The sequence below is a fragment of the Hemiscyllium ocellatum genome, chromosome 1 (genome assembly GCF_020745735.1).
Source record: "Hemiscyllium ocellatum isolate sHemOce1 chromosome 1, sHemOce1.pat.X.cur, whole genome shotgun sequence".
Lineage (NCBI taxonomy): Eukaryota > Metazoa > Chordata > Chondrichthyes > Orectolobiformes > Hemiscylliidae > Hemiscyllium > Hemiscyllium ocellatum.
The window spans coordinates 123386139-123404804 of NC_083401.1; the positions used below are offsets into that span (position 1 = coordinate 123386139).

The window sequence follows — 18666 nt, forward strand, 5'->3', positions numbered from 1 at the left end:
GGAAAGTTCTGCGGATGCTGGAGATGTGAGATAAAATCAAAAATTCTAGGAAAGCTCAGTAGGTCTGGCTATATCTGTGGTGAGAAACAGAGGTAGCATTTGAATTCCAATAATGACAACTGTAGAACTGAAGAGGGCTAGAAAATTATGTTTTTTATTCTATTGACAAAGGGGGGGGGGGGCAGATGGTGAATGTGTAATTCCTTGAGGCTTATCTTGGAGATTATGGAATAAAGCATTTAAAAAACCTTCACTGACCTTGATACTTCATGTGGGGTCTTTGTACATGAATCATTGTAAGTTAATGTGCAAGCATTAAAACCCTTTGTCGGAACAGAACTGGAAAGGTTAGGTGAGGTACGATTGTGTTGAATAGGGCAGGCTCAAGTGATCAAGTTGTGTTCTCTTTAGATTAGATTTCCTACAGTTTAGAAACAGGCCCTTTGGCCCAACAAATCCACACCCAACCTCCAAAGAGTAACCCACCCCTCTGACTAATGCACCTAACACTATGGACAATTTAGAATGGCCTATTCACCTGACCTGCACATCTTTGGATTGTGGGAGGAAACCCATGCAGACACGAAGAGCATATGCAAACTCCACACAGACAGTTGCCCGAGGCTGGGATTGAACCTGGGACCCAGTACTGTGAGGCAGCAGTGCTAGCTGCTGTGCCACTTGCTCCTATTTCTCGCATTCTTATATACCATTAATAGTCATGCTTTCAACTACCATCACCATGAGTTCTGGAATCCTCTCCCTCAACTTCACTTCTTCCTTAAAATGTATCTCTTTGTCAAGCTTGCAGGCCTGTAGTCTTAACATCTCTTTAATGTATATTGGTGTCAAATTTTGCTTAATAACACTCCTGTATACGGCCTTAGGATGTTTATTATATTAAAAGTGTTATCAAATGTAAGTTGTTATATTAACCTAAAATTCCCCAATTCTATAGTAACAAAAAAACAAATAAAATGCAAGAATTTTCTGCTACCAGCAGGGAGTTTTGCCTCCTGGCAATGACATGTAGCAGTTCAGACAGTTATGGTACATACTTTTCTGATCATATCTAACATGTAATTGATTCTCCAAAACTGCTGCCGATGGGTGAGATTTGTGATTGACATAGAAGACTTACCCTCGTGTCCAACTGTTTCCAAAAATATCACAGCGTGAGAAGTCTCTTAGTTCAATTTTTTTCTCAAATTCTGCTTCATATAAGTTTCATTTGTGAAAGGGCCATCTATTTGAGCTGCACAGATTGGAATGTTTTGAGCCCTTACTTCCTACGGAAATCACTATGGCCTTCAAAGCCTTAGTCAAGGGGAAGAAAAATGAGGACAAAAAGAAGATGCAGTGGTTGCTTGAAATCTGTTTTTTTTTAACATGCTAGAAATACTCTGGAAATATCTGCAAATGAAGAAATAGAGTTAACAACTGGGATTTTTATCAAAAGCTGGAATATCCTGCCACTGAAACCAAAGGTGGCTCCTGCGTCCATGGTGATGGGCACCATGATGGGATTTTATCAGCAGTGGCTGCTTGAGAAGCTTCCATTTAGACTGCCATCCAATTCATTTGGAGGTCTTTATCAGAGGTGTCAGCTCAATCAGTGGTGGCAGCAGCTTAGCAGTGACCAGGGTGTTTGCATATTGAGACTCTCCCAAAGGTCAGGTATGCTGTTTTTCACTGTGCTTGGGTCAGGCAGGTAAGCCTGAGGGAACAGATAGTTGAAACCTCCAATGGGAGTCTTTGGAGCCTTGGGAATAGCGATAACCACCAATGTTATCTCCATGGATCATCAATCATTGAGAAAGGGCATTTGCCACATGTTAGCCAGGAGGCTGCCATGATTTATCTGGTGATCTCCAGCACCACTCTAATCTTGACTCTGATCTCCAATATCTGCAGTCCTCACGTTCACCAAAGCAACAAAAGAGATGAATCGAATAAAGGTGGAATTGGTTATAGCAAAATAATAGCTGCTTTTCACCCATTTTGGGCAGGGAGTTCATTGACTGTATGCAGCTGAATCCAGGAATTCTTCAGACCCACAGGTGCATTCTTACACTTGCCCCACCTCCTGCCCATTTGAAACCAGCAGCATGTTAACATTGACACATCAGCTGGCCTGCTGTGCTTGGTTAATATTCAAAATGTGGAAATTGTAACTTCATGACACTATGGCTCATTGCATAGTATTTATTGACCATTTGTTTTAAAAATCAAGATAAGCATTGGAACTTGACATTAAAACCCCTCTACCTGTATAGTTACAAAGTAAAAAAAAACACACACAACACCAGGTTATAGCCCAACAGGTTTATTTGGGAGTACTAACTTTTGGAGCACTGCTCCTTCATCAGGTAGCTGTCAGCTACCAAAAGCTAGTGCTTCCAAATAAACCTGTTGGACTATAACCTGGTGTTGTGTGATTTTGAATTTTGTCCCCCCGAGTCCAACGCCGGCATCTCCACATCATAGTTAAAGTAGAGGGGATTGTCTGCTGTGCACAAATCAAATGGTTTGTGCACAGTGTTGTGTTCGGCCAGGACATAACCTATGCAATTTAAGGCAACCAGCATGCTTTATAATTATAGCTGCAAGTTCAAAAAAGAAATAACATTGCTCTTAAGTTACTTGTTCAAACAGATGTTTAAATATTTAACTGACCATTCTTGTTGTTTTAAATCTATTTGAACAGTTATGCATCCGGTGCTTCAAAATTTTGTAACACACTGATGTTTTCAATTACATATTCCAGTGGGATATATTCTGATCGTAAAGCAAGCATTTCATCAGAAATGAAAGAAGTAGTATATGTTTTGAAGGGAAAGCCATGTTTATTTTGTGTGTAACATGTACTATTCGCATTCTCTCTTTACGTTTAAATAGTGAGCAAATGATAATTGATCCCAGCTAATAAGAGCTTGACATTTTACGTTTAATGATTTAAAGGTAGTCCACTTAAAACAGCATCTTGCACAATATGTTGATATTGACCAATCATCACATCCATATATTAGTAACAAAGGGGTGTTCATTACCCATGTCTGAGCCAGGTTGGCCAAATGTTGGCATAAAGAAAGAAATGTTCAAAGTATAACAGATCAAATGGTAAGATGTGTTTGGAATTTATTACTTTAAAAAGCTTTTAAAAAAGAGATCCAATTAATGGATGACTGAAATAGCATTATTTCAGTCTAATTTTGCTTTTGTTCAGTTCTCTGATAATTATGCTATTGTTACGCAGTGTGATTCCACAATAATTCTTCAGTAATGTATTAAATTGCATTGTAGTATCTTAACTCTTCTAATGCCTTCCATTTCATCACAGAGATAGAGAGAGATAAAATGGAACTTGTTCGTGTTTCACTCACCATCATGGTCTTCCAATCTTTTTCTGAATGATTACAGAAAGCAAACTTTAGTTTTGTGTGTGAAAGTTTTGTACTGGATGCTCGTTTTGTAGATGATTTAATTCCTTGTTTGCTTTAAAATCCCTGAAGGATCTAAGATTTGGAAACAGATTTGGATTGCCATTTAGGATGTATTAGCTCAGATCTCTCAATGTGAATGATCTGGCAGAGTACAGTGGGATTCATGCCCAGGAGTACAATTTCATGGTTTGGATTGTTACGGAGTTTAAAACAGACAAAATAGTGAAATATTCTGCACCCAAGCTGTACAAGCATAGACTACACTACAAAATTCATCAGAACATTTTGTTTCATGCAGTGCCTTAAGGAAAAATAGTTTTCTGTGGAACTAGAAGGAACAGTGATGTCTCCTCATCCAGTTCCCATATTCACACCCATCATCATGCCCTCCCATTGTATACTCCAACCACTCTCTTAGACCCCACCTGAGGACCTCTGCCAGTGGGGCAGACATCCTTTGATTTTGACATCCTGGAATTGTGCTAAAAGTTGGGTGGGCTACTTGGGAATCCCATAAATAAGACTCCAAGATCACTTTCTCGAGGTCTTTTGGCCTTTGTTGAGAATGTTTGATTCAACAATTGGTTTAGACAAAAATCTGTTGGAATGGTTTATTATAATAAAGTAAATCATGAGAATAATAACTTTGGAGACAATATATATTAGAAGATGAAGAGTGCAATCTTTGACATTATATTAGGACCTATTGTATAGAGGGACCTGGGTTTAATTCCTGCCTCAGGCAACTGACTGTGTGGAGTTTGCATATTCTCCCCCTGTCTGCGTGGGTTTCCTCCGGGTGCTCTGGTTTCCTCCCACAGTCCAAAAATGTGCAGGTTAGGTGAATTGGCCAGGCTAAATTGTCCATAGTGTTAGGTGAAGGGGCAAATGTAGGGGAAATGGGTCTGGGTGGGTTGCTGTTCGGTGGGTCGGTGTGGACTTGTTGGGCCGAACTGCCTGTTTCACACTGTAAGTAATCTAATCTTTAGTGACCCATATTATCTGATATTACAGCTCAAGGCCTTTTTAAGTGAATCTTATGTGGATTATTGATTGCCTGCAGGTTGTGGGCTTTTTGAGCAAAAATAGAATATATCTGCAAATGCCATTCCAAAAATGCAAATTCACCTCATAGACTTATATGTGTGTGTGTGTGTGTGTGTGTGTGCGTGTGTGTGTGTATATATGTGAGGGAGAGTGAGAGTATGTGCATGTGAGTGTGTGCATATGAGTGTGAGTGTGAGAGTGTGTATTTGTGTGTGTGGTTGGTAGAGTGTGCGTGAGTGTGACAAAGTATAAGCCCGTGAGAAGTTGTGTGCGTGGGTGAGAGTGTGGGTGTGTGTGTGTCTGAGAGAGAGCGTGTGTATGAGAGATGTTCTGCGTGAGTGCATGAGCAAGTAAGAGTGTGTGTTTATGTGTGCTTGTGTACGTGTGTAAGAGTATAGATGTAGTGGGGTCACTTTTAGTGTGACATGAACCCAAGGCCCTGGTTGAGACCAGGTGGACGTTCATCCGGAGATCCGAGACTGAATGTCCCTGATCACTTCAGCCTCGGATCTTCAGGTGACCATCCTCTAAGGCGGACTATCACAGAGTGGCCGAGCCAATGCTGATAGGAGAAAGTGAGGACTGCAGATGCTGGAGATCAGAGCTGAAAAACGTGTTGCTGGAGAAGCACAGCAGGTCAGACAGCATCCAAGGAGCAGGAGAATCGACGTTTCGGACAGGAACCTTTCTTCAGGAATCCTGAAGAAGGGCTTATGCCCGAAACGTCGATTCTCCTGCTCCTTTGATGCTGCCTAACCTGCTGCCCACAGCCAATGCTGATAGCCAAGTTCAGCATCTATGAGGATGGCCTCAACTGAAACCTTGGGTTCATGTCACACCAGAGGTGACCCCCTACACTTCACACACAGGCACATACACTCTTACTTACTCACACAATCATGCAGATCATCTCTCATACACACAATCTCTCTCAGACTCACACTCACACTCATACCCACGTAAATACCCTTTCACCAGCTTATACTCTGTCACACTCACGCACACACTCTAGCAACACACACACACACATCTATGCGGTGAATTTGTATTTTCAGAATTGTATTTGCAGATACATTCTATTTTTTGTTCAAAAACCCAAAACCTGCAGGCAGTCAATCCACATAACATTTTGTAAATTTCTACTTTGGATATAAAAACAATCTGACTCAAACGTGTAATACAGACAGAGTCTAATCTCACATCTTTAATACATTGTCTGAGCTGACATGTCACTTTTTTGTGTAAAACCTTAAGTTATTTTGAGAATGTGACTTAAAAGAAGTTCTGGGATTTACATATTAATGAACCAAAACCTGCAACCCATTCTAAAATATGAAAGATTTAAAAGCATTCTAGGTTTGTTCAATATTTCGTTTCAATTACATGACACTGCAATCTTTTGCTATAAATTCTGGGTATTATGATCCTGCTCTACAGCTACCCGATGAAATAGCAGTGTTCTGAAAGCTAGTACTTCCAAAGAAACCAGTTGGGCTATAATCTGGTGTTGGTGATTTTTAACTTTGCCTTTGCTGATCACTGAGCCACAGGGGCAGCATGGTGACTCAGTAGTTAGCACTGCTGCCTCACAGTGCCAGGGACCTGGGTTCAGTTCCCGCCTCGGGCAACTGTCTGTGTGGAGATTGCACATTCTCTCCATGTCTGTGTGGCTCCAGTTTCCTCCCACAGTCCAAAGATGTGTCAGTCAGGTGAATTGGCTATGCTAAATTGCCCATAGTGTTAGGTGTATTAGTCAGGGATAAATGTAGGGGAATGGTTCTGGGTGGGTCGCTCTTCAGCGGGTCAGTGTGGACTTGTTGGGCTGAAGGACCTGTTTCCAAACTGCATGGAATCTAATCTAATCTAAAGAATAGCATTGTACAGAATGCTATAATGTTGTGGCCATAACAGAGACATGGGTTTCTCAGGGGCAGGAATGGTTGCTGGATGTTCCAGGGTTTAGAGCATTTAAAAAGAATAGGGAGGGGGGGGGGGATAAAATGAGGGGGTGTAGCACCATTAATTAGACAGGGTATCACAGCTACAGAAGCTTCCATTGTCGAGGAAGATCTGCCTACTGAGTCAGTATGGGTGGAAATTAGGAACAGCAAGGGAGCAGTCACCTTGGTAGGGGTTTAATGCAGCAGCCACCCCCCCCCCCCCCCCCCGCCCCCCCGGTAGCAGCAGGGAGATGGAAGAAAGCATAGGTTGGCAGATTTTGGAAAAGTGTGGATGTAGTAGGGTTGTTGTAATGGGTGACTTTAACTTTCCCAATATTGATTGGAACCTCCTTTGAGGAGAAGATTTGAATGTTTTTGTGTTCAGGAGGGTTTCCTAACTCAGTACGTTGACAGGCCAACGAGGGGAGAGGCCATTCTAGACTTGGTGCTCAGAAACAAGCCGGGGCAGGTATCAGATCTAGTGGTGGGAGAGCATTTTGGTGATAGTGACCACAACTGCCTTACATTCTACATAGCTATGGAGAAGGAGAAGATTAGGCAAAATGGGAGGATATTTAATTGGGGAAGAGGAAACTATGATGCGATTAGACATGAGTTAGGAAGCATGGATTAGGAGCAATTGTTCCATGGTAAAGGCACTATAGACATGTGGAGACTGTTTAAGAAACAGTTGTTGCAAATGATGAGACATGCAAGAAATGGTAAGATAAAGGAACCTTGGATGACAAGAGCAGTGGAGCTTCTCGTCAAAAGGAAAAAGGTAGCTTACATAAGGTGGAGGAAGCTAGGGTCATGCTCAGCTCTAGAGGATTACAGGCAGGCGAGGAAGGAGCTCAAAAGTGGCCTGAGGAGAGCCAGGACGGGGCACGAGAAAGGCTTGGCAGAGCGGATTAGGGAGAACACAAAGGCATTTTACACTTATGTGAGGAATAAGAGAATGGTCAGAGAAAGAGTAGGGCCGAGCAGGGATAGCATAGGGAACTTGTGTGTGGAGTCTGAGGAGGTAGGGGAAGCCCTCAATGAGTTTTTTGCTTCTGTCTTTATGAAAGAAATGAACTTTGTAGTGAATGAAACCTTTGAAAGCAGGTGTGCATGTTGGAATGGATAGAGATAGAGGAAGCTGATGTGCTGAAAATTTTGTCAAACTTTAAGATTGACAAGTCGCCAGGTCCGGACCAGATTTGTCCTCAGCTGCTTTGGGAAATGAGAACTGCAATTGCTTCGCCACTTACGAAGATCTTTGCACCCTCGCTCTCCACTGGAGTCGTACCTGAGGACTGGAGAGAGGCAAATGTAATTCCTCTCTTCAAGAAAGAAAATAGGGAAATCCCCAGCAATTACAGACCAGTAAGTCCCATATCTGTCGTCTGCAAGGTGTTAGAAAGGATTCTGAGGGATAGGATTTATGACCATCTGGAAGAGCATGGCTTAATTAAATGTAGTCAACACAGCTTTGTGAGGGGCAGGTCATGCCTCACAAACCTTATCGAGTTCTTTGAGGATGTGACTAAAAAAGTTGATGAGGGTTGGGCTGTGGATGTGGTGTATATGGACTTCAGCAAGGCATTTGATAAGGTTCCCCGTGGTAGGCTCATTCAGAAGGTCAAGAGGAATGGGATACAGGGGAACTTAGCTGTTGAGATACAGAATTATCTGGCCAACAGAAGACAGCGATTGCAAGTAGAAGGAAAATATTCTGTCTGGAAATCAGTGGTGAGAGTGGTGTTCCATAGGGCTCTGTCCTTGGGCCTCTACTGTTTGTCATTTTTATTAATGACTTGGATGAGAGGATTGAAGGATGGATCAGCAAGTTTGCAGACGATACAAAGGTTGGAGGTGTCGTTGACAGTATAGAGGGCTGTTGTAGGCTGTAGCAGGACATTGACGGGATGCAGAGATGGGCTGAGAGATGGCAGATGGAGTTCAACCTGGATAAATGCGAGGTGATGCATTTCGGAAGGTTGAATTTAAAAGCTGAGTACAGGATTAAGGATAGGATTCTTGGCAGTGTAGAGGAACAGAGGGATCTTGGTGTGCAGGTACATAGATCCCTTAAAATGGCCACCCAAGTAGACAGGGTTGTTAAGAAAGCATATGGTGTTTTGGCTTTCATTAACAGGAGGATTGAGTTTAAGAGTCGTAAGATCTTGTTGCAGCTCTATAAAACTTTGGTTAGACTGCACTTGGAATACTGCGTCCAGTTCTGGTCACCCTATTTTAGGCACAGTGTGGATGCTTTGGAGAGGGTTCAGAGGAGGTTTACCGGGATGCTGCCTGGACTGGAGGGCTTATCTTATGAGGAGAGGTTGACAGAGCTCGGGCTTTTCTCATTGGAGAAAAGGAGGAGGAGAGGGGACCTAATTGAGGTATACAAGATAATGAGAGGCATAGATAGAGTCGATAGCCAGAGACTATTTCCCAGGACAGAAATGACTAACACGAGGGGTCATAGTTTTAAGCTGGTTGGAGGAAAGTATAGAGGGGATGTCAGAGACGGGTTCTTTACACTGAGAGTTGTGAGAGCATTGCCAGCAGCAGTTGTGGAAGCAAGATCATTGGGGACATTTAAGAGACTCCTGGACATGCATATGGTCACAGAAATTTGAGGGTGCATACATGAGGATCAGTGGTCGGCACAACATCGTGGGCTGAAGGGCCTGTTCTGTGCTGTACTGTTCTATGTTCTAGAACCTATAGAGTATCAGTATTTCACTAGAGGTTTATCTCTATTAGCAGTTTCCTATGAAATATTAATGGGAGGCAATACAGATTCTTGATTTACACTGTGGTTGCTCATGAATAAGTTTCCTGCACGTCATTACCCACAATTCATACTAAGGCACTTGTACCAACACATGTACATAGGGTATATTCCCTTAGATTAAAGGTTCAACATTGTATACTATGCAATTTTTATCATGTTTCATGTTGTGAAAATCAGCATGCTCTCAAGTTTCACTGAAAGAAAAATTTCAGACACATGGTAATCAATGTTCTAAGATAGTACTTCTGAGCATATTTCCCAATGCCTCATGTCCAGTGAGAAATCACACTTAAAAGGAAGCTGTTCCAATATTGCAGTATCACTGCATCTATCTAACAATGTGAAAAATGCTACAAGTATGTACTTTACACAAGAAAAGAACAAATCCAATTTAGTCAATTCTTGAACAGGACAAATAGGACAGTATTTCACACAGTCATATAGATGTCAGTGTTATAGTTCTACTGAAACAGCTTGGCTGAGTTGCACCTAGTTCTGAAACACAAAACCTTCAGTTCTGATGTTGATTGTACTCAACAAAGGTCTGAGTTTCATTCCTCAGTGCCCCACCTTAATGAATTTTGGGCAAGACATGACATTGAACTCTTCTTCTGTCACCTCCGCATCTGTGTCCAATTCTTTGGATAGAGTCCTCTCCTCATCACACACACCCTTTCACCCATCTCTAATACTCTTCCTCCACCTGGACCCCTCTCTCTAATATTTTACCTATTCACAACCTGTTCAATGAAAACTGTCAACATGACATCGGTACTTGGAACATTCCTCGTTCCAATCCTACTCTGACCCTTCCCCCCCACAACACTTTCTCCAGATATCGATGGCATCATCAGTGCTGCTTCCATTTCTTGTCCGGAATTAGAAATGTTTATAAATTTTGCTTCCAATTTCCAGCTCACTCTCACCTTCACCATCTCTGACTCCTCCCTTCCATTCCTCTGTGCTTGGCAGTGACTTCTGGAACCGTAAGTGGATGGCTCAGTTGGCGTGCCGACGTTGGTCACCACATGTGGAATCTTGAAGTGGCCGCACTGACTCTCAACTGTCCCATTTAAGGGAAGTGCTGCATCTAGATTAATTTGGCTGCATTTGGTTATGTGTAGATTATTTAAAAGGAAATCATGTTTAACGAACTTGCTGGAGTTTCTTGAAGTAAAAGTGAAGATTGATGAGGAAAAGGTCATTGATGTAGTGTGATAGTAGTTTTCAAAATCATGAGGGCATTACACTGACTCTACAGAGAAAGGGTTCATACTCAAAAGGGGATTAAGAACATTAAAGTGTTTTGCTAATGAAATAAATGTAAGATGAGAAAAAACCTTATTCACACATTGCATAGTTAGGGTCTGGAATGCACCGACTGGAGGTGTGATGGAGGTAGGTTGAATTGAGGTATTCAAGAGGGAGTTGGATGATTATTTAATGCTGGGCAGAATCTTCCAATCCAATGAACGATGTGAGCATTGGCAAGAAAGTTGGGACAATAGGTTGAGATCATGCAGAGGGTGACTGGCATGTAGCAGTCCAATTTAAAGGAACAATGAATCGGACGAAATAAACCTTGAGTTATTGACTGTTTATTCATGAGCTCACAGGGAGAGACAAGTCGACCAAATGGTCACAAGTCACTCTGATTTGATACAGAGGATTGCGTGATTATATAGATTACAACCATTTAACAATTAGCAAACTTTTAATTGCAGGATAAGGCAAGTTTAGGCACTTTGCCCAGTCACTAGCCTCAGTGACGTAGTATCTGGACAGTACTAGTTAGTAGTTGATAAGCACGTGTTAGAATGCAATAGGTTCTTGTAAAAGAAGAACATTCCCAAGCTGGGAAAGAGTTCACTATCAGGTATCAGTACAGCTGCATGGTCAACCACCTCACTGAGCCTAGGAATGTATGAGCTCAGCAAGCAGACACTGACATAAGATTCAAAATGGTTTCTAGGCTTTTAATATGTGACAAAATGGCTGCTTTGGATCTAATAAACCTCCCACAGATCAGGATATCCTTGGTGTCAGCAGCAAAAAAAATCACATTTTCCAAGAGTTGAACAGGGAGACGAGAGTCTCACTAGCAAGAGGCCTATTTGCAACCATTTGTATGCATTATTATCTTCTTATCAGTTACTCTTTCCTCATTGATATGCAGATTCCCATACTTCAGATAGAAACTAGATGGTAACAGTTTCTGACATGAAAGTTAAGTGGTTACCTCACAATTCCAGCCCACCTCTTGCTTCTCCGTACCTCTAGCTTGGACATCAACCAGCAACTCAGAGCAAACCTCATAGACAGCAACCACACACAACCCTAATCCATAGGCGTTAGCATCAGACATGTACCAGCCTCAGTGCACCCTCAGGACACATCTCCAATTGCTTGCACTTCACTGCTGCATCTTGTTTGTATAGATAATAAGGCCAGAGCATAGCATCATGCACAATAACTCACCCTGGGCCAGGTAGAAAAAACAGCATTTTACTTCACCTGTTTCCATACATTAACTTCAAAGTAGAAAATCACAGTCTTATTTTAACGGGCATGCTTTTTATATACTTGTGAATGTTTTTAAATTCTATTTTATATTCCTGGTTAATTCAGTCATTGTATTTTTTTCCCCTTTTAAATCGACCTTTTGGTGTCCCATTGTAACTTCCTAAGCATTTCCAATCCCCAGTCTTTCAACTATTCTTTGCATTATTACAAACCTCTACTGTCAAAGTAATATCATCTTCAACTTCCTTTGTAAGCCACAGATGGATTTTTACTATTTATGTTTTGTTTTTTAATTTTTGTTGAGCTTTTTTAATTGTTTTTTCTAAAAATCTTCCATTGTATAATGACTGCCATCCCTATAGCTCTATTTATCTTTGCTGGCTCTCCTCTAGTACCTAAATAGTATGATTTTCTGAGTGAAGTATATTGTTTTCAAATTTAATATGGAAGAAATGCACTGAACACTTCCAGAATTGTTATGGTGCAGAAGGAAGCTATTCAGCCCATTGTGCTTGCATCAGTTCCAGTACTTCATGTCAATCCTCTGCTTTTTCCTGATATTCCCCCACACATTTCTATCCAAATAATCCTCCAGTGTCATCTTAACTGTCCCAACTGAATCTGCCTCCATTGCATTTCGAGACAGTGCATTCCATTTTCCAGGCAACACATTTTATTCTACCCACTATGTCCCAGTGGATTTATTGCTATAAAATTACTAATTAATCCCTGCTGCATTGCACAAAGATTTACAAAACAGCTTTATCCACAACTGGTCTTTCAAAGTATTGTTCCTGGATACAATTACAAAAGCATTCTACAAACTAATCTCCCAAACCACAAATTAAAAGGACCCATCATTTCTGAATCTCTTTTTTAAATCTGTTTTGACAGACTCAAAGAAAAGCAACAAATTAAGTTAAAAATTGTTCAGATGCCATCACCTTGACCAGCAAAATGCTGCTGCAAGGCTCCATCACCCTCACCTTAACCTCCTTCCACCTATCGCATTTCCAACTCCCCTCCCCTAAGTCCCTCCTCCCTACTTTTTATCTTAGCCTGCATGGCACACTCTCCTCATTCCTGAAGAAGGGCTCATGCCCGAAACGTCGATTCTCCTGTTCCTTGGATGCTGCCTGACCTGCTGCGCTTTTCTAGCAACACATTTTCAGCTCTGATTTCCAGCATCGGCAGTCCTCACTTTCTCCATGGTCCTGGTGACAGGATTTTCTGTCTGCCATTATGCCGCCTCCTCACACTTGTTATAAATCACTGCCAAAGTTTGGTCTTCCCCATCCAAAGCATAAATACAGTAATCAATGAAAAACTGTATGGAACTCATCAACAGGTTTGCTCAATAGCTTGTCAAGTTCTAAATGACAGCAAGTTTTCAATTTTAATGCCTGCTCACCGTGAATATTCTTAGACTAGCATGATTGATGTTATGTTGCCAATACAAAATTGTCATGTCATGTTTCACAATTGTATGGGTGCCTACCAACTCTACTCCTGGCCATAAAATCAAGCCCTATGTTTCTGTAATGGTGATTAGGTCCAAACCATTTATCTCTCTATTCATGCCATTGTTTCTACTTTATTCAGGATGGTTTGTGTATCCTGATAAAGAGCCTTTAATTTTATTTTCATTGTCTGACCAATATTATTTGTATTGACCTTATTGCTGATGTCTTGGACCAGACCAAACCCCTTCAAAATATAGATAGACTAGACCCTAACTTTTTCTTATTTTAAAGGCAAATGTAAGGTGTTGTATTCCAGTTGCAATTTGATTGGTCAAACTACTCGACTTTAAGCAAAACACACTTTATTTTTACACTGGAATGAAAATACAGACAAATAAAAACAAATGAAAAGAATTGGCTTGACTGTAATTCTATCGAAATGTTTAACAAAATAATATATATGTATTAACTACTACTAATTAGCTGTTTCAATATAGTAACATCCCAAAATATACCCATGGCAAAAGGCAAATTCAATAAAATAGATTGTCTCACATGCAATTCTAGTAACAGGAAGAAAATGCTAGCTTTTAGCTATAACAAAGGGAGGAAAAATGTAGCTTTCGCATGTGGCTTCAAGTCTTCAGCAGCCGCAGAAAGCTAAAACCAAAGATCCTGGTTCAGTGGGAGCTTAACCCCACCCATTCAGGCTGCTTCTATTGCTCCAACATTTAAAAAAATGTCCCGACAAACTGCTTGCTTTACTGGCTTTGAACAAAGCGCTTGGAACCTCTGTCTGAACCTTTCTTCATAAAGAAAGGACAATATACACCTCTTAAAGCCATAGTACCATCACATTGATGCACTACCAGTAAATTCGCTGTCCCTTCCTTATTGTCTTGACACAACTTGCTTTGTTGTTTTGAGTGTTCTCTTTGGACTTATACATTTCCCTTCATCATATCCTACCTGCTCCCTCCCTCCCTTCCACACCCATTAGATTAAATGTTAACAGCAACAGTTAAATGTTCACATTACGTAATTAAGTTTAAAAACCAATATGTGCTGAATTTTAGTTTTCTTTCTAAATACTTGCTGCATATTATGGTCCAATGTATCTTAAAGCCCACTAAATAAAGCAATCATTTAAGATAGAAAGCCAGTTGCCAAATTTTAGATGTATTGTTTTTATAAAACATTCAGTTAAACATAACACTTGGTTATACATGAACAAAAAGTAAAACAACTTTCAAGTTCCAGAAAATACGTAATTCATATTCAACATAACAAATAATGAAAAGAGGATTAATCATATAAATCTGTTGTGAACAGACAAGTTGATGATCTAACTTCATACCTTAAAACTGAAATATTTGCAGTTTCTGTCATCAATAGGTTTGCGAAATTAGATGCAACCAAAAGTTCACAGTGATAGAATAAACTTGCAACTTCTCCATACGAATTATTACAGAGAACCTGTCCTTCTTGAAAAAAAATTAAACTCTAAACAAAATCAGTCAAGGTGCGTAAAATGTTGTTCCTGTAAATGATAAAATACTAGATTTGTGAATTGGAACCATTGCATCAGGAGTGTTCACATTTCCTCTGAAAAGGTCTGAGCTGTTCAAAATTCGAACCAAACTCATGGCATCCAGTACCCCTGTGTTGAATATACCAGTACTGATGTTGATCTCAGATACATCACTCCTAATTAAATCAGTAAATTAAATAACATTAAAACAAGTCCGCAAGCAAGCATTATCTCATGATCAGATCCTTAAATGATTCTAAGAACAGTTTCACATAATGTCTATAAGTCTTCATTACCATAAAAGACTATATTGCATCTTTATAAAAGATCAAATAGAAATATTTGGAGATAACTATTACAATTCATCTTCTGCCAATGCATCTAGGTAATCAGCATCAGGATAAAGTAAAAACCCAGAAAATAAACTGTCGGTCCAGTTTGGATCAGAAAACAGACCATTTTGTTCATAATCAAAGATCTCCAGCCACACTTCATCTTCTGGCTTCAGGTACATGACTGTCGATCCTGAAGATACATCATGGTTTCCTGTATTGGCATCAAAGGTTTTGATGCGATACTCACCATTGTGCACGAGAGCAATTGCAACGTGCTTATTTGCCAGGGTAATGTCATAAGAGAAATAATAAATCCCTGGAATGGCACATATAAACTTTCCAGAGGAAGCGATGTAATGACCGCCCTCATTAAGAAGGATTTTATTAAATATAATTGGTGTTTTTTCTGTTGGATAACTGGTTGTAATGCTGACAGAAAAGGCAGATTTGAGTACTAAACTCCCACATTTACAAACACCTGATGGTCCAGGCTCTCCTTTTTGTCCTTTGTTTCCTTTAAGTCCCAACATTCCTGGTGGTCCTATTTTTCCTTTTAGGCCATTCAGTCCTCTGAGTCCTGCTTTACCGATTGGTCCTCTATCTCCTTTACTGCCTATATCTCCTCCACGTCCCACTTTGCCCTTGGTTCCTGGGATAAATCACAATAATGAAAGTTACTCTGGTAAATTTTAAATAATTCAAATTCAGAACTTACAAGCCATCATCAAACATGTCGTGCTGAATTCCAAGAACAACAAACAGTAAGCAAAGTATAAAGAAATTAATTTCCTTTTCTTCTATTTATTTCCAGTAGTAGATACCAGTCCAAAATAAGTAATTTCTTTATAACACATAAAATCTGTTACTATCGTAGCTTTAATTATTTTAGAAGGATCCTCAATGAAGCTCTGCTGATGTAACTATAATTTCCATGTGTAAAATGCAGAGGTCTCTTTCTCAGGTGGAAATAAAACCTTTATTCAATGTCATCGTCATTGTTCAGTAACATGATGGACTCCTCAACAGTGCTCATTAATGACCTCTTCAGTTAAATTTCATCTGAGGTGCATTTGACTACACACGTACGTAAAGTGTGTGAAATCAGTGTTTTGCTGGAGAAGTTGACATAAGTTCTTTCAGTCAGAACAGAATGATACTTTGGAAAACGTGATTTAAATTAGAAAAGCTTCTAGGTCCAATATTTGTTCTGAGTCACAAGGTTTCTCGTGGAAATTCATCCTGAGCTGCAGTATCGCAATAACATGGAGCAGGAGCAGTAAAGAGGAGAGGCTGTTCTCAAAGAGAGGTGAAGGACATTCTCAGTAGGATTCTCAGTATCTACCTCAGGCCCTGATAGAGTATTTCTCCTCACTATGCCCCAGCCAGGAACAGTATGTTCAGTTGCTGCAATTCACCAAGGAGAGGTAACAGAACTGTGACAAGTCCTCAAACCAAATGTGCAACCTCAGAGCAAGATGAGGATGAAAGAACCCATGGTAATCAAGGACATTGGGACCTTCAAGTTTGATGCTAGTGAATTCTCCCAGGCTGGAGCAGGTGACTTTGCCAAGATGTTGCTGTTTAGCTGTACCTGAAAGGTCACAGAAGTCTTTCTCCTAGAGAGGGAATTTCATTGCTATTTAAGCAGAGAGAGAAAATATTGTGGGCTTTCCTATGGTGCAATGTGACATTGACTGCAAATGCGTTTCTTCGCAAATAGCCCTACACATTGAAGAGGTGCACTGAAACTGTGAGGGTTACCACTTTCTGAATGTGCAGCTGTGATGCAATCATGGCTCAGCCATTAAGCTGGGGAATGTTTATCATTGTGGCAGCAGTCAGGACACTTTCATCCCACAACACGCTTCAACAATCTTACAGTCACCACATGTGAGCAGAGGGTAGTTGCTCAGCTATAACAGCTCTCTCATGTACATGTTACTAATGACTCCCCTCTGCCATCAGCCATATGCGGCTAATGTTCCTGCATTGAGAGACATGCTGCAAATAGGAACACCATGAAGCATACCATTGGCATCCTCAAGCAACATTTCCACTGGCTGATCTCCTGGGAAAGGGTAATTCTACTAGCACTGGTGTGGGAGTCCCAGTTGGTGGCAGTCTGCTAAATCCTCCAAACCTGACCACCATAAAGTCTCAATGACAGGGCTTTGGAGACAACCTCAGAAAAATGAAGAAGGGAAGAGGTCGCTGGCATTTCCACATTTTCAACGGGCTGTCCTTGAGGCACTCATCAGATTTTAGTTCCTTGAATAAATTCCCAGATCCACATTTCTCAACAATTTTCATTTTGTTACTTCGGCAAAAAAATCTATTAAATTTGTCAGGTATGATTTTCCCTTTATGACTGTCCATAATCATATTATATAATTTCTAAATACTCAGCTATTATGTCTTTAATGGTGTACTCTAACATCTTCCTAATGAGAGATATTAAGATAACTGAGTCATAACACCTTTTTAAAGAAAGGTGATACATTGGCAGATTTCCAGTCCCCTGGAACTTTTACAGAAAATTCTTGGAAGGTTATTACCACTGCATCCATTCTCTCTTTGCTACTTCCTTTCATATTCTAGAATGCAATTCATTAGGTCGAGGGGATCATTGGCATTAAGTCCTATTCATTTCCCAATCACTGTTGTCTATAGTGATAGTTATTGAATCAATTTTCTCCCCAATCCATTTTTGTTCGTTATTGTTCAGCAATTTTGGAATAAAGATTAAAGATTTCCATAGAGATTAAAGTACCTATAAATAAGAAAACTGATTACAACTATTTCTTCATCCCCTGCCATTTCCTTATTCAACCCAATTATATTCTCTTATTCTGTAAGGGACTGATATTCACTCTGACCTATCTCTTTCTTTTTATGTATTTAAAGAAGCTGTTACTGACCATTTTTATATCACTTGCTAGTTTACGTGCTCCCTCTTTTTTGGTTCCCTTCTGTTAGTTTGTAAAACTTTCCAAATCTTTTGGTTTACTACTAATCTCTGTGACACTGTATGTTGTATCTTTCAATTTGTCACTACTGTTAATCATGGCTTGTTTTCCCCCTTCCTAGAATCCTGCTGCCTTATCTTTGCCATGAGTCATGATTATTTTCTTGAATATTTATGATTGTTCATTAACTGTCTTCTATGCTAAATTATTTTCCCAGTCCACTCCAGCCAATTCTGCCTCATTCCTTTGTGAATACCCTTGTTTAAGTTTAGCACAGTTATTTCTGACCCAAGTTTCACTAGCTCTATCTGAATATTAAATTCTACCATGTTATGGTCATTGTTTCCTAGGGGATATTTTACTTTGACATAATTTATTAAAACTACCTCGTTACACATCACCAGTTCCAAAACAGCCTGATCCCTGGTTGGATCCACAACATATTATTGCTTGAAACTGTTCTGAATATGCTGTATGAATTTTTCCATGTGGCTACAATGGCAAGTTGATTTTTCCAATCTCCGTAAAGATTATCATACACATAATTAAAGGATTGCTTTTTAAAGTATGTCCTCATTATCTCCTGCTTTATTCTGTTTTACAGTATAGCAACTGTTTGGGGTCTATGAACTA

At 40.1% G+C, this 18666-nt stretch overlaps 1 protein-coding gene across 4 annotated transcripts in view; it reads right to left on the bottom strand.

The window, feature by feature from the left end:
* Positions 1-14492: 14492 nt before the first annotated feature.
* The window catches only part of LOC132819876 (complement C1q tumor necrosis factor-related protein 7), a 55753-nt gene continuing 51579 nt past the window's right edge, over positions 14493-18666 (bottom strand). For all 4 annotated transcript variants that reach the window (XM_060831832.1, XM_060831813.1, XM_060831803.1 and 1 more), the window contains one exon: positions 14493-15716. In XM_060831832.1, coding sequence (XP_060687815.1) covers positions 15088-15716 — 629 coding nt within the window. In that variant the 3' untranslated portion in view covers positions 14493-15087. The remainder of the gene's footprint in view (positions 15717-18666) is intronic.